The sequence below is a fragment of the Scatophagus argus genome, chromosome 6 (genome assembly GCF_020382885.2).
Source record: "Scatophagus argus isolate fScaArg1 chromosome 6, fScaArg1.pri, whole genome shotgun sequence".
In the NCBI taxonomy this organism is placed as follows: Eukaryota; Metazoa; Chordata; class Actinopteri; family Scatophagidae; genus Scatophagus; species Scatophagus argus.
Genome location: NC_058498.1, coordinates 8,487,831 through 8,502,530, shown reverse-complemented (window position 1 = coordinate 8,502,530; position 14,700 = coordinate 8,487,831). Strand labels below are relative to the sequence as shown.

Here is a 14,700-nt window from a genome sequence, read left to right as displayed (position 1 = left end):
AAGAACAAAACAAACCTCCAAATCAAGTTTTGTCATGTGTGGATTATTATTGTTATTATTATTATGTACTAAATTTAACTTATAAATAAAAACTTCAAGGCTACTTCACTGTCTGCATATCTTACATTCAACAATATCAGGAAGCATTATTTTACGTGCCTTTACTGCATGTATTGAAATAATTTAGACCTACGTCCGCCAGCTAAATTGATGACTGAGGAGGGCAGCAGTTCGCCATCACTGCATCTAGTTCGCACCGGGTGCGCACGAATAAAACTTACAGAAGAAGAAGAAGAAGAAGAAGAAGAAGGAGGAGGAGGAGGAGGAGGCGGAGGAGGAGGAAGAGGAGGAGGATTATTATTATTAGTAGTAGTAGTAGTAGTAGTAGTAGTAATAGTAGTAGTAGTTGCAGTTGTAGCAGCAGCAGCAGCAGCAGCAGTAGAAGAAGAAGAAGAAGAAGAAGAAGAAGAAGGGGAACAAATTCGATTGAATCAGTGATCCTTTACTTGAGTCTAGTCGGGCTACTACCTGTTTCAAAGTCCAGCGGAGAACAGGGCTAACAGACGTGGAGATGCATATGCAGAAGCTTCATATGTCGGTGTTTATTTGTTGTACAGCGTTGTGAGACAGACATGCAGCAGTCCGTGGAGTGTCTGGTGCGACTGCTGGAGTCATACAGAGGAAGAGACAAAGTTGTAAGTACTCGTGTGGTTTATATATTCCACTTTCTGTGTGCGTGTAGTTTCAACACTTATGTTTAGTTAATTGTTTACTGCCATCTGTGCTCAGGCACTAGATTCCTGTCAACACAAAACACTTAAGACCTGCAGGCTTAAATTCAAGGATTCAAGGAGCTTTATTGTCATTTCACACATGTAGAAACATGAGGTGGAACGAAATTAGTTTCCCCGGTCCCGGCATAAGTCCAATTACCTAACAAAATAAATATAAACAACGATATATAAATATAAAAAATAGCAATCAGATTAAAAGATATAAACATCAGAATAAAGTAGTGCAAATGACTGACAGAGTAGTGCAATGAGATGAGTAGTTCGAGAGTTCTGTGCAAATGGCTGCATTGTGCAATGTTCCATGGGTGGCTGTCAGGAGGGGTATATAAGTGTGGTACTGAAATCCAAACACTATACTACTCCCCTGACGGTGTCAGTCTGTCTGTCTTTGTGTTGCAGATCAGGACGGTCTGTTATGGCTCTCAGCTGGTTGGAGGAGTTCTGTCCAGGAAGGCAGAAGCAGATGTTTCATCCCATCGGCTCGGGAAAAGTCTGCTGCTGTTTTCAGCTCAGCTCAGCCACTGCCGCACCGTGCTGAGGCTGTTTGATGATCTGTCCATGCTGTCTTACTCCCACAGCTATGGGATGGGGGCTGGGGTGAGCCACATACAGCACTCTGCTCTGTCTTTTATTTCTCCTCTCAGGTCTTTTCAGTCCTCACTTTTCAATCAGGGACGCATGGATTAGCTTGAAGCAAAATGGGCACCGGTTTTTGTATTGACAGAAGCATTTGAACTTTTCCTGGACTAATTATTTTGTTAGCATTCAACTGCTACTTTTCTTATGAAGCTTTGACAGTGAGTGCGCTTGCTAAAAGTCACAGGATATAGTGTTTATTAATTCAAAATCTCAAAATAGTAGTTTCTGTTCGAATGTGTTCATGTCTTATGAGATGTAGTACAGTGTGGACAAAAATGTAAATATGTTTCTAAACACATTGTTATTATTATAACAATACGGTGATGTGATACATAAATTCACACTTTCACTGTGTGCTACGCCGCATTCTTGCACATTGCATGTTTTTCACAGGAGGATGACGCAGGCGTGCGCTGGATTTCGGTGCTGACCAACGTCGCCGACCAGCTGTACTACCCCTGTGAACACATCGCGTGGGCTGCTGACGCTGAGCTCATCAAAGTGAAGTCTGACAAGTGGTGGCTGTTCAGCACGGTGCTGTGGGGAACCTCGCTGCTGCTGGGAATACTCAGGTCTGAGATCAGGACGATCAAACTGCGTTAACTGACTGGATACACTGACGAAAAGTTAACCACCTGAAATAACAAATGCCATTTATGTGATAATTCATTGTGTGTCAAATTCATACTTATTTACCAGAGACTTTCAGATACCATTTTTCCTTCCTGATACCGACTCCGATACCTCAACTGTTTGTGTCAGCCAAAACAGCTTTAAACAGCTGTAAACTACTAACCCTGTGTGCATGTTGTGTTACAGATGTGCTTGAAGTTACGCATGTCGTTTACCGTTTGAATATTGGTTGCTTATGCAGTAAAACAATAGAAAAAAAATGTACATACAGCTTCCCAGCAGCGTCACATTTCTAATAACTATATGACCTGGTATGGCAGGAGTGCATACACCCGTACTTGCAGATACATTTTTGTAAATAAATGAAACTATACTGTGATCTATTTTCAAGGATTTGTCATGTACCTTGTCCATGGCTGAGGTACCCTTGAGCAAGGTACCTAACCCCCACTGCTCCCCGGGCGCTGCACGCGGTCGCCCCACTGCCCCGGGTTTGCTGTGTGTGTGTGCACGTCACTTGGGTGGGTTAAATGCAGAGAACAAATTTCGTTGGAGTGAGTTCCCTCCAATGACAAAATATGTCACTTTAACTTTAAACTTTTAATCTTTAATTGTGATGGTGAGCAAATCAGGAGTATTAAAAGATGAGATTTGATGACAGAAAGTATAATATACAATTATGCCATCTTTACCCTTTAATTTAAATTAAATATGTTGTATTTATATTTCTTTCCTCACCTCACATCAGTCAAAATACATCCAAAGCAGGTTTATTGTGTCAAGCTTTTATTTTTTTGTCAGATCTTCACTTGTAACATGCTTGTTAACTGACCTGTTTCTAGGATTGAGAGCTTTGAGCTCTAACTTTGTCCCCTGCTATACTGAATATGAAATACCGTGAATCACCGTCAGTCTGAGTTGAAGTGTCATGTGAATACTTTGCTCTTCAGATCACTCCGCGTTCTGATGTTACTGAAGAAGAAGTTGAAGAGATATGAGAGAGACGGAGGTGGCAGCAGGTGTGTTAACTTCATGGCTCTTTTGCACAGTGAGACATTGTCCTGTAATGGAAAGTCCAGATGAACTAATGTGTTTTTTCTCCAGCAGTCGCTCTCAGCTCCACAGACAGATGCGAGGGGAGGTCCTCTCTGTCCTCAGCAGCATGGCTGACCTCAGTAACGCCATTCATTGGATGCCACCTGGCTTCCTGTGGGCGGGTCGATTCCCCAACTGGCTGGTGGGACTGATGGGCACCATTTCATCTGTGATTGGTTTGATCCAGATGAATGCAGGCGACAGCGACCAGACAGACAGCACGTAGTCTTCACCTCACAGCGAGGTATCGATCAGATGCTTTGATGGTGAAGCAAAAAAAAAAGTTTGGTGGAAAGTGTTGAGTGAAAAGCTGAAGAGCAGATCTTTGATGTGATTGGACTGTCTGGAGAGTTTGATTTCAGTTTTGTTTTTTTTTGGCTTGTGAAATATTGCTGACTTATCACCAATAATTCAAGTTCTTAATCAGATTTAAAAAAACAAATAACATCTGGACATTTCAATTATCAGACAGTCGAAGGCAAGATTTGATGACAAGATCACTCAAATGTTCTTTTACTTAAGTCCTATTTCTCACATAACTGCTGCAGCATTGCAATCATATGGATGAGAAATTTTTTTAGGGTGTACGTGTTGTTACATGCAGCTAAAAGTATTTACGTGATTTGTTCCTACATTTTAGGGGCTTTGTTTTGCAATTTTTAACTTTCTACTGACTTTGTGGTGAATTGGACGCAGCTGCGGAGGTAAATCATCTTTGTATTTAATACAAATTTCCTTCTGCTTTTTGTTCTCAGTGGCCTTTTTAGTACAGTTCCCAAAGAGACAAGACTCGTTACCATGTGGATCCTTCTTTGTCATTATGCAGAGTGGCGTATGGTCCGTGACTTCATCCTGTACTTGACAAGAGACAAGCTGATTCCTGCAACAGCCATTGTGTTTAACGGCATTTTTCACTACAGAGGAGATGCAAAGAGACACTCAACCTCTTACTGTTCAGTCAGTCACCCTCAAAGGTCAATGCAGAAATAGCTTTGAAATTGGTGAGGTGATTTTAAGAGAAAAACAGTGATATTGTGGAAAGGCTCATAAATTATTGCCTTAGCCACACACTCCATAAAGCTAACTTTCTGTCTTGATTTTTTTTTTTTTTTCATGTGTGAATTACTTACTACACCTTTTGTAATTCTTTTATGACTGCGCCACTGGGATCAGTCGAGAAAAAAGGAATTTCTGTCACATAATGTTTAAAGACCAACTCAAAGTTTGTTTAAAGAATGTAAACACCAGTAACCAGTAAGTTCTTCAGGTATTGTAGTTTTGCTAACTGGAGAAATTAGCTGCAGATATATCTGATTTGATGAATCAGTAGAAAACAGCCTACAGACAACCGTGATTAAGTTTTATATAGAAATGATCTTGTCAAAAGCTGCTTGAAATGTAAATTTAATTTTATGTAAGGATATTTTAGATGATGTAAACTAATTAATTTTTCAAATTAAAGCTACATTTTCAAACTGAATTCTGCTCTCATATCGTTTTATTGACGTTTGATTGAGCGGGTCTTGAAGGTGCATCATGACGTTGGCAAAAGTTGCATTCATGTGCTGACGGACAGATTGCAATTTAGAAATAATCAAATATTCTATCAAATACCATTTCGTTCTGGAAAAGTAGTGCTTGTCATGTGTTTTTATTAATCATCTCAAATTGTAATTACAAACAGTGGTAGAATAGCCACTCCGGATCATAAAACAGAAATGAAAAATGTTACAAGTGCGTGTTTTCAGTGAAATATGAAGTTTCTTTGATTTGGTAATGTGTCGTATGTACGGTAATACGAGGAGAGAATAAACCCGTTAATTTACAAGGGCTCGTGAATGCAGCACACTTATAGAGTCAGCGAATAAACAAAAGCTGTCTAGTGGACAACAGCAACAATGTCAGGAAATGTCTCTTTTAAACGGTGACTTTTACCTTTCGATTACGTGGAGTTATTATCTTTAATGGTGCTGTTGTTAGTATGACGAATAAAACAAAGCCAAAGTTTTGGAAAAGACTCACATCCCAAACCACGTCAACTTCTCTGTCGTGGCACCCACAGGACTCTGCGTCTGGGCGCAAAGAAACCGAGAAAAACCTAAAATACCGGGTGAGAGCTGCTTCTTTCTCCGCTTAAAAGTTCGTGTTTAAGCATAGAAATGACAAATTATGTCGACGAGCTCATCTTGGGATGCACCGGGTTGAAATTAGCTAACTTAGCATTTAGCTACTTTAACAGCTAACTTTAGTTAGCCAGCCTGAGCTGAAATGTTATTTGGTTAGTTATATTTTATCTGAGCTATCAGAAAATTCCAATTTCCGTTAACACGTTGTCCATTGAAGTTATACTGTCCTTTAAAGCACGTTATTTAATATAACATCACATGATACGACCTTTTCTGATTAACAGTCGGCCCTTTACACCATTAACACTATCATCAAATAATGTAAGTTAAAGATAGTTAATAATATGCTAAGCACACTGTTTGGAATGTATATCTTATATTTTATTCTTTCATATTTTCCTAACTGAAATATATATTACTGCGTCCTAACGAGTAAGGCGGTGGTGTGGCCGAGGATCTCAACAGTTTTTTTGTGAAATGTTAGCCTACTTCGTGCATCTTTTTTGAGCCGAATTTAGCAGAAGTCCTGTCTGATTTCTAAAATAATTCTTCAGTGTTGTTAGAAGAGACTGCTACATTTGCCAATTACACATGCTTTGCAATTTGCAGATTTTTAAAAGAAGTTTGGTAGTGTCCATCTTCGTACATAGGAGAACGGAATTCCCAAGCCGCTATGTTTTCCAGTTTTAGGATTCATATATGCACTGGCAACTAAATGACTGTTGCCTGGAGTTCTGCTTGATAGTTACTCGTTGCATATGTTGTTTATGTACTTTGACCTTAAGACTGCTTTTTGTATCTTGATGGCCATGGGGCAATGAAGACAAGAGTCTGTATGATTCAGACAGTGCTGGTTCACTGAAGCTGTTTCTCGACAAGCAGTGAAGAAGACAGTGTCTGTTAGTGTTGCATCTGTATGTCAGTTACTGTAGAAATACTTTCAATAAATGTTTTATGGCAGTGCCATTCGTGTAGTTGAAAACGTAGTGGACCTGAATTCTAGTGAACTCTTGAATGAAACTGCTGCACACTAATGTTACTTTTACTCTGACAGGCTTTCTTTCAAAATGAACTCCAACATCTGCCCTGCTGATCATTTGGCTCCTGGACCCTCAGACTCCTTGTGTTCTGCCACCATCGCCGTTGATGGTGCCTCAGGAGTGGAGGTCACCAGACCGACTGTGGCATCTCCACCAGCTTCGGAGGTGGAGGATATCGAATCCTACAACCTGATTGAGCCTCCTCCATTAGACTGGAGGTCTGACTGCTCCAGTGAGACAGGCTCAGCAAATGACTTGGATGACCCCACCTTCTCTCCCCCTGTAGAAAATCTGGAAAAGGCCAGTCCAGGTGAGCCACTATTACTGCCTTTGACCAAGAGTGACAGTCACTCTTCACTTGACGTAAACCAGCAGGAGCTTGTTGGAAATATTGAAGAGTCAATCCAAGATATTGAAGTGGAACTGGGAGAAGAAGATGAAGTAGCTGAGGAAGGGGATAAGGTGAGGGTCGACGACGGTGTCACGGAAGACCAGCAAGAGGTAGCTGTTTGTGATGTGGACAGTAGGGTCAGTGAGGAGGAGGTTGAGGTAGCTAACAATAGATCAGGTGATGAAGATCACAGCCGCATCCACAGCCTGCTCAGCCAGCTCCAGCTGATGGGGGACGAGTCTCACTCTGCCCAGCATCAGACGACCAGCCTGCGTGAGCTGGAGATGTGCGCTAACTCCCTAACAACAGATGACAACACTGAAACAACAGGGCTGCTCTTCTCTGAAGGCCACCAGAGAGACCTGCTCGGGCTTCTGCAGTTCACAGAGATCAGTGCTACACCACATCCCACGTGTATGCCCCACAGAGGAGAGGTGGACGCTGTAGTGTCAGTTTCCTACAGCCAGGAGGATGCTCAAAGGTTCTGGGGGCATTATGGGAATGGTCAGCAGCAGCGACACAGAGACGACTCCCTCACCTCCCTGCCTGATGATGAGTATCCTGAGCCGGTGTGGAAGAAGCTGGGCGAGGAGCCTCCGGAGGAAGAAGAGGCTGCAGCAGACAGTGAGCAGGTAAGATATGGTACTGTTAATCTGTTCGGCTGGACAGTAAACTCCAGATTGTTTATGTATTAATTTTATTCTTTATAGAATCTCTCTCACGTAACTTGTACGTGTTTCAAACTACTTAGAGATATACATTTGTGTGAAAAAGTGTCCACTTAAAAGAAGTATAAAACTCCACAAACATATGATTTAAAACAAAGTAGGTGAATGTTGCATGTTGCCTCAGAGGAGTTTAAGCAGATTTACCAGTCTACAAAATGTCTGTTTGTTTTGGCTAATTACAAATAATTAGCCAAAACAAAACTCAAGTGGACCTGAAATAATCCTGTAGAACTGAGAAAAGCAAGATAGCTTCAGGTTTGTGCTTGTGATGTCATAACCAGCAAATATTTAGTCTTTTTAACCTGCTAGGTGTAAAATTATAAGTGTAAAAGTGGCTGAGATTTCTCTTGAACTAATCAGTTTTTATACTTTATAATACTTCTCTTATACTACTACGCACTTCAGTCTTCTGTTCACTGACTTCTCTTTTTGCTGATATTACAGAGCGCTGATCATCCTTCATATAAAGACGGTGAGTCATTCAGCACATTTCTTTTGTCTTGTAGAAATTCAGCTGGATTTTTTGTCTTTATTGTTTTTATGTTTCTTTAATGGTCTTGCTCTTCAGTGCCTGGTCCGTGTGACCCCGAAGACCTGTTGGATGGAGTAATATTTGGTGCCAAGTACCTCGGTTCCACTCAGATCAAATCAGAAAAGAACCCGTCTACAAATGCTCGTATGGTCCAGGCTCAGGAGGCCGTGGACCGCATCAAGGTGAACGCAAATAAGAGATGATGGTGCTTCTGTGCTTTGTCATTCTAGTAAGGGATTTTTTTCCCAATGCTTTGGAAACTAAGCTCTTCTGTTATGACACATGCAGCTAGGTATGCTGTTGTCAGATGTTAGAAGTGTGACTGTGTTTCTCTCAGGCACCAGAGGGAGAGTCTCAGCCAATGACGGAGGTGGACCTGTTCATCTCAACCCAGCGAATCAAAGTGCTCACCGCTGACACACAGGTGTGTTTTGTTAACTGTTTTCAATTTCGTTTCCTTTCGTTCTGGGATTTATTTCTGCCTTAACATTCCTGTGTAGCACTTTAGCTTTTGCTCTTAAGTAGAAAATGGTTTAAGTAGCGTTAAATCTGTATTTCCTTTTCTGGCTTTTGAGCAAACAAATGTTTGGGTTGGACTTCGGTGGAATCTTTTTCGATTTCAGGTTATAGGAAGGATTTGAATTCAGAAAACAGCTATGGAGAGATTTAGTATCAGGATCTCCAGGTGTCAAATAAAATCATTAACCTCCTCTTACTTCATTCAGAAACACATTGCATTTGGTTTTGCCGTGCAGAAGTAGTTTGATTGAAGGAGTTATTGAAAAGTACGATAATTAAAACATATGTGGGTACCCTGTGCTGGTTAGATGTGTGTCGTAAGTGTCCTCACCTGCTCTCTCGCTGTGAGCATGAGCTCAGTGTCTGAACTGCCAATTAGAGTCGGCTCTTGATTTATGATGTAACAACACGCATTAAAGATCTTTTCTCTAATAAAGCAACGTTGCTTTTTTACATTTCCACCTTCAAGCGGAGCCCTCACAGCAAGAATCCCTAATATAGAACTGGATAGTGATTTGATATGAGAGCCCTGCAGTAATGCTGCATTATAGTAGAATCCGCTTTCCTCCGCTGTGTGGTTGAATTGTCAGGAGAGTCAAAGTGGGTCATCCTCCCTCAGCTGCCTCATCGCATGGCTGGTTTCCTCCTCACCGAGCCATACTTATGGATGTAAAATCATATTTTTTTTCTGATATTGTGGTTTCACTTAAATGTTTATAAATAATGTTCTTGACAGTTTGAGCCGCACCGTTTTAATTTTACTCTTTGCATCACATCATAGTTTGAAACTGACTTATCCAGTCTAGCTTGCATTCGAATGAAAAGTTGCCTGTAAGGTTTCATCGTTATCTTTTCAGGTTTTGGCGTTAAAAGAAAAAAAAAATTCTAAAGTGTAAACTGTTCAAGGTTTTTTTTAACAGTATAGCTCATCAACACAATGCTTTTTCACTGCTGACTTACTTGTCAAAAGTAAGGCAAGTCTTGTCCCTGTTTCTAATATTATTTCCACCCTGGTGTCTTGTCTCCTCTCAGGAAGCCATGATGGATCACGCTCTGCAGATGATCTCTTACATAGCCGACATTGGAGACATTGTGGTCCTGATGGCACGAAGGAAACGTAAAGGACAGGATGGTGACTCTTCGTCCTCCTCTGGGCCTCAGACGAAGTGCTTAATGATTTGCCACGTCTTCTGCTCTGATGATGTGAGTTAGTCGGTTGAAGAGTCTCAACACCAGCATGGCATTTCGTTTTTTTTAGAAAATAGGAAACCTGCATGTGTTTGACTTTTTATTAGCTCTTATATTTTGAACTCCAGCTGCTGTTGAACTCAAATAGCTGCTTGTTTTTTGATGCGTTTTTAATGTATATAGTGACCACAGCTTTGTGTCAGCTCATTTTCTTGAGTCTTTGGCTGCTAAACCCACAAATAAACAAATAAGCTCACAGTGGAATACTTAACACACTTAATATTGAAGTGCCTTTTGCTCCCCTCTTGATCTCAGATCCAGTGTGATGTTTTTAGGTGGGACAACAGTTTCAACTTCAGCTTAGCCTGGTTTCCTTCCCCCAGACAGCCAGAGAGTTCTCCTGAATGTAAAAATGGTCTGGCTGTCGTCCCAGTTTCCCACTCTTGGCAAGACTGAATAGGAGGAGGAAGAGTTTCTTTTTAGAAACTAATTAGGTGTGGGATATTGAAGGCCATGGGGCCACTGCATCTGATGCTAGTTTTTTCCCCAGTTTCCCAACTCTTTTGTATGAAAAGTTTTAAAATGTTTTGAGTAAAATAAGTAACTGAACGTAAGGACTGGCTGATGAAAAAGTGAAACAAAGAGGTCATCTTTTATAGGAAAGTTGGAAGCTTTTCCAGACTTGATGCTCTGTTCTTTGTTTATGTTTTGGGGTGTGACATGTTTTGGTCATACCCAAAACAAGAGTGTATTGCAAATGAGCTCATTTGCTTTAATTTGTTGATATGAAAATGGAAGGTGAAAAGTGAAAAGTTCCTTTACTGTTAAGATGTCTCCCGGGAGACTTGAACGTAAAACCACTGTCGAAACCTGAGTCTGCGTTCTATCCTCCACCCTGTCTCTCCATCCAGGCGCAGATCATAGCCCAGGCTATCGGTCAGGCATTCGGAGTGGCCTACCAGCAGTTCCTTCAGGCCAACGGCATGAAGACCAGCGATCTGAAACCTGGCGAGTACAGTGACTACCTGGAAAGTCAGGAGCTCTACAATGGAGACCTGGCCCACTTCTCTGACTCTCAGAACATCCGAGATGTAAGCAGAGTGATTGTGGTTACATTTCTGACGTAGTGAACTAGTGTGGGGTCGTTGTCGTCATTGGTGAGCAAACACCATTGCAGATGAAAATCTGTCTGACGTGACTCAGGAAGAAATGGCCATGGCCACCATGGTCACCAGCAGTTGGTCTCTCTTCTTCATTTCATATCAGCCAATCTCATTTGTCATCTCCTGATGTAACTGACACATTTAAAGTGGTACTGAAGCAAAATGTGTCAAACGTTCCTTCCCCGCAGACTTGGAAAGTGGCTGTAAAAGTGTCCTAGTGGCACAGTGGCTTACTAGCCTAATGGTAAAGATGAATACCATATGCACTGATAGTAACTTCCCTGGTTTGTTCCTTCATTACACTTCATTCCCCTTCTCTGTCTTCCCTTTCATCCTGTTGCCTCTCTGCTGTTCACTTTTAAATAAAGGCATAAAAATACCCCAAAAGTACAACAACATGTAGCTGCTCCTCCACATCGGGCAACTGCTGTATTCAGATTACATTTACAATACACATAGAGACCATTTGTGACTCTATTATGGTAGAAAAATGTGCAAAGAAACTTAAAAATTTGTGCATTATAATCCACTCCTCCATTCATTTTCTCTCCATGTTCCTGTTCACATTTTCCTCCTGAGTTCCTCCTGACTCCATGTAATGTTAAAATGCGCCTTTTTCTACTCCACATCACGTGAGAAAGTAAAGAACAAAAAATGCATGCTGTAACTGAAGCAAGTGTGACTAACCTGAAGGTTTTGTACACAAGTGAATTAAGAGCATCAGCTAGTGCTGTTATGAGTCACCTTTCCTTGGAGGTGATGTGAGTATGGTCATGCATTGAGCATGACCATACTCACATCACCATTGTGCAGCGTGCATTGCCACCAAGTGTCTGCGAGGGCCTTCAAAAGTTTGCACAGAGTATATCATGGGCTTTTTGTATTGTTTTATGTGTAGATTACATGACAACTGTGTATTGGAGTATTCGGTCAAACAAATGAAAATGCTGTGTGTCCGTGGTTCAGGTAGTCATCACCAAGGCTCCCGGAGAGATCTTAGGGCTGGCGGTGGTGGAGTCAGGCTGGGGCTCCATCCTGCCCACAGTGGTGGTGGCCAACCTCCTTCACGGCGGTCCCGCTGAGCGCTGCGGCGAGCTCAGCATCGGTGACCGCATCATGTCCATCAACGGCACCAGTATGGTTGGTCTGCCCATCACCACCTGCCAGAACATAATCCGGGTAAGAAGGGAACAGCGATTCCACAATATCATGTGCAATGCCAATTCACAGTATCATGCAATACTACCTGTCACTTTATCTTTGTTACCTATTATTTTGTATGAATGCTGCTGTGTGCTAGACACTGGTTATACTCACTTACCTGATATTTAGCATTTTGTACGCCAACCATCTTATTATTTTTTACTATTATTTTCGGCAATAACTATAATCAGTGCATGGCCCTGGCCTGGGAAATGCACTGGTGTCTCAGCCATTGGTTTCACAATTTAATTTGTGTTTTACTTGTAATTAGTGTAATGTAAAGTGCTCTTTTAAGCAACCTCTGGCACAAGAATTTCCTTAGGGATTAATAAAGTTTTGTCTTATCTTATCTTATCTCACAATGCACTGTGCTTAGGATGCACTAGATGGCACTGTGTCTCCATGCAGTATGACTGTACAAACACAAGTATTCATTTGTTCTCCGGAACATCAGTATAAATTCACTTGTGTATAGCCAGTAAGAGAACCTTTGAAACACTTAACTGTGGTCGACACAGTATCAGCTGAATAATGCTATCCACACAGCAACCATACGCTGAATGAAATTACTGAGAAGTGTAATGTTTTAAGACTGTGTCAGTCAACTTCATGGTAATCTGTAAATCTGAAGTTAATCTTGTTGGGTTGCATTGCTTTTGTGTGTTTAAGACACAGAGAGCAGTCGGCATGAACGTCTGAATTTAAAGAATTTCCCCTTGGGGATTCAATTTTTCATTTTATTTATATAGCACCTTATACAATCAAAATTGTCTCTAGATAAATAAAGGAATTCTGATTCTGATTCTTATGACAGTTGAGGAAACAGATGAACAAAGAATTCATGCAAAAGTTTTTTGCATGACAAGACTGAAAAGAAGTGACGAGTGTTCTCAGACTTTCAAGGCACACATCACGTGGATAAAGAATGACTACTAAGAAAGAAACATGATTAGTCAGTCAAACAAATAAAGAAGTTTGTAAAGAAAATAATGATTCCACTTACTGAAGTGGTTCTGTTTAGCTGTGGTCAGTTGGAAACATTGAAGAAAACATCAATGATGAAAGCAAGGGTCTAAGCCACTGAATACTGACAACACATTCATTACAAGAATTTCCCTCCAGGGATTAATAAAGGAATTCTGATTCTGATTCACATTTTGTTTTTGTCTCAGGACTTAAAAAGCCAAAAGTATGTGAAGCTCAGCATTGTCCACTGTCCGCCGGTCACCATGGCAATTATCAAGAGGCCAGATCCGAAGTTTCAGCTGGGCTTCAGTGTGGAGGACGGCATTGTAAGTCAGTCTTCATGTATTCTGTATATCACTGTTAAACTCAGGTTTGAATTCAGTTTAAAGTCAGGCTTGTCTTACCCTTCCAACTGCTGGCATTTTGTGGTGCTTTTCAGCTGCATCTAACACGTGCATACACACACTTTGTCATGAAATGTAAATATTCCTGCTCTCTTCCTGTTGCAGATCTGCAGTCTGATGCGGGGCGGCATAGCTGAGAGAGGGGGCATTCGTGTTGGGCATCGCATCATAGAAATCAACGGGCAGAGTGTCGTCGCCACACCACACGAAAAGATCATCCAGATTCTCACCAATGCTGTCGGAGAGGTGAGGAGGGATGAAACGCTTCCATGCAGTTAGATTTTATTTGTAATAAAGACAGCAGAGGAGGATTATAACTCACATTTTTAATCCTGATTTTTCTCTCTCTGAACAGATTCACTTAAAGACCATGCCAGCCTCAACGTATCGACTCTTAACAGGCCAAGAGCAGCCAGTGTTTCTCTGAGCACTTCCTGAAGCATCAAGGACAAAAATACTGCCCAGTGTTCGAGCTACATGAACTTTTGCCAAACTAAATATTATGCAACTGATCATACAGCATATCATAAGCTGCTGTCGCACCATCGAACACATCGTGCTATTCTGGCTATACGTTTTTAAGCTGTGCTTTGGATATTGTGAAAACATATTCGAAAGTGACAGGGATAGCTGGTAGCTCTCCATCTATATTTATCTGTTATTTAACAGTGCAGCAGTAGCTGAGATGCAGTAATTTATAAACAGAATATTTTTTGACTTCACTAACTTTTACATGGTGGTGAAAGGTGTAGAGCATACTGTAGAGTTTTTGGTCCTTCAGCCTGTGTTGCCAATGTGCCTGAGTTGAACGTGCTTGAAGGGGAAACCTTATTGAATCAGGATAAAGAGTCTGTTTATTTCATTCTCATGTACTTCCAGTCCCTCACGTACACATGCATATCAACAAGTGTCACACGCTTCAGAGAGAGGATTTTAGTCAAGTGTTCTGGTTTATTCACACAGTGCTTCCCTGACTGTGCCTGACAGGAAACAGATGTTATGCACAATTAAAGGTAACAGCCTTATTTGATAGAGAGATACATATATTTTTAAGAGTTTGCTGTTTTGAATGTTCATTAAAATGATCTGTAAGATATCTCCTTGATGTTATTTATTGACAGTGTTTGGTTCGTAAGTTTCAGATGCAAAGTTGCTTTTTATTCTCAAGGCTATATATGAAATTAAGGTAGTTTTTAAAACAAATTATATGCCCATTCACATTTGAGTCAGAGCTCCAGTATATTTATATTTGGACACATAATACATACATACAGACATA

At 41.0% G+C, this 14,700-nt stretch overlaps 2 protein-coding genes across 4 annotated transcripts; both read left to right on the top strand.

Annotated features, from left to right (window-relative positions):
• Window positions 1-388: 388 nt before the first annotated feature.
• pex11g (peroxisomal biogenesis factor 11 gamma) lies at window positions 389-4,646 on the top strand. 3 transcript variants are annotated; one of them, XR_006843619.1, is made up of 7 exons: window positions 389-695; window positions 1,194-1,391; window positions 1,827-2,005; window positions 3,017-3,085; window positions 3,174-3,416; window positions 3,802-3,865; window positions 3,988-4,646. XR_006843619.1 is itself a non-coding variant. In XM_046391977.1 (6 exons), exons 1-5 carry the CDS (start codon window positions 633-635, stop codon window positions 3,385-3,387), a joined length of 723 nt encoding a protein of 240 aa, XP_046247933.1. In that variant the 5' UTR covers window positions 389-632; the 3' UTR covers window positions 3,388-3,416; window positions 3,802-4,646. The 3 variants fall into 3 exon arrangements, 2 of the variants coding, with proteins under 2 accessions (XP_046247933.1, XP_046247932.1); XM_046391977.1 differs by having other exon boundaries at window positions 3,802-4,646; XM_046391976.1 differs by lacking the exon at window positions 3,802-3,865 and having other exon boundaries at window positions 3,917-4,644.
• A 335-nt stretch (window positions 4,647-4,981) lies between these two features.
• Window positions 4,982-14,517, top strand: si:ch73-40i7.5 (amyloid-beta A4 precursor protein-binding family A member 3). The gene is made up of 11 exons (XM_046391975.1): window positions 4,982-5,271; window positions 6,342-7,350; window positions 7,891-7,918; window positions 8,015-8,160; window positions 8,316-8,402; window positions 9,530-9,700; window positions 10,597-10,776; window positions 11,815-12,027; window positions 13,224-13,343; window positions 13,527-13,667; window positions 13,777-14,517. The coding sequence occupies exons 2-11, from the start codon at window positions 6,355-6,357 to the stop codon at window positions 13,846-13,848; spliced, it is 2,154 nt and encodes a 717-aa protein (XP_046247931.1). The 5' UTR covers window positions 4,982-5,271; window positions 6,342-6,354; the 3' UTR covers window positions 13,849-14,517.
• The last annotated feature ends 183 nt before the right edge of the window (window positions 14,518-14,700 follow it).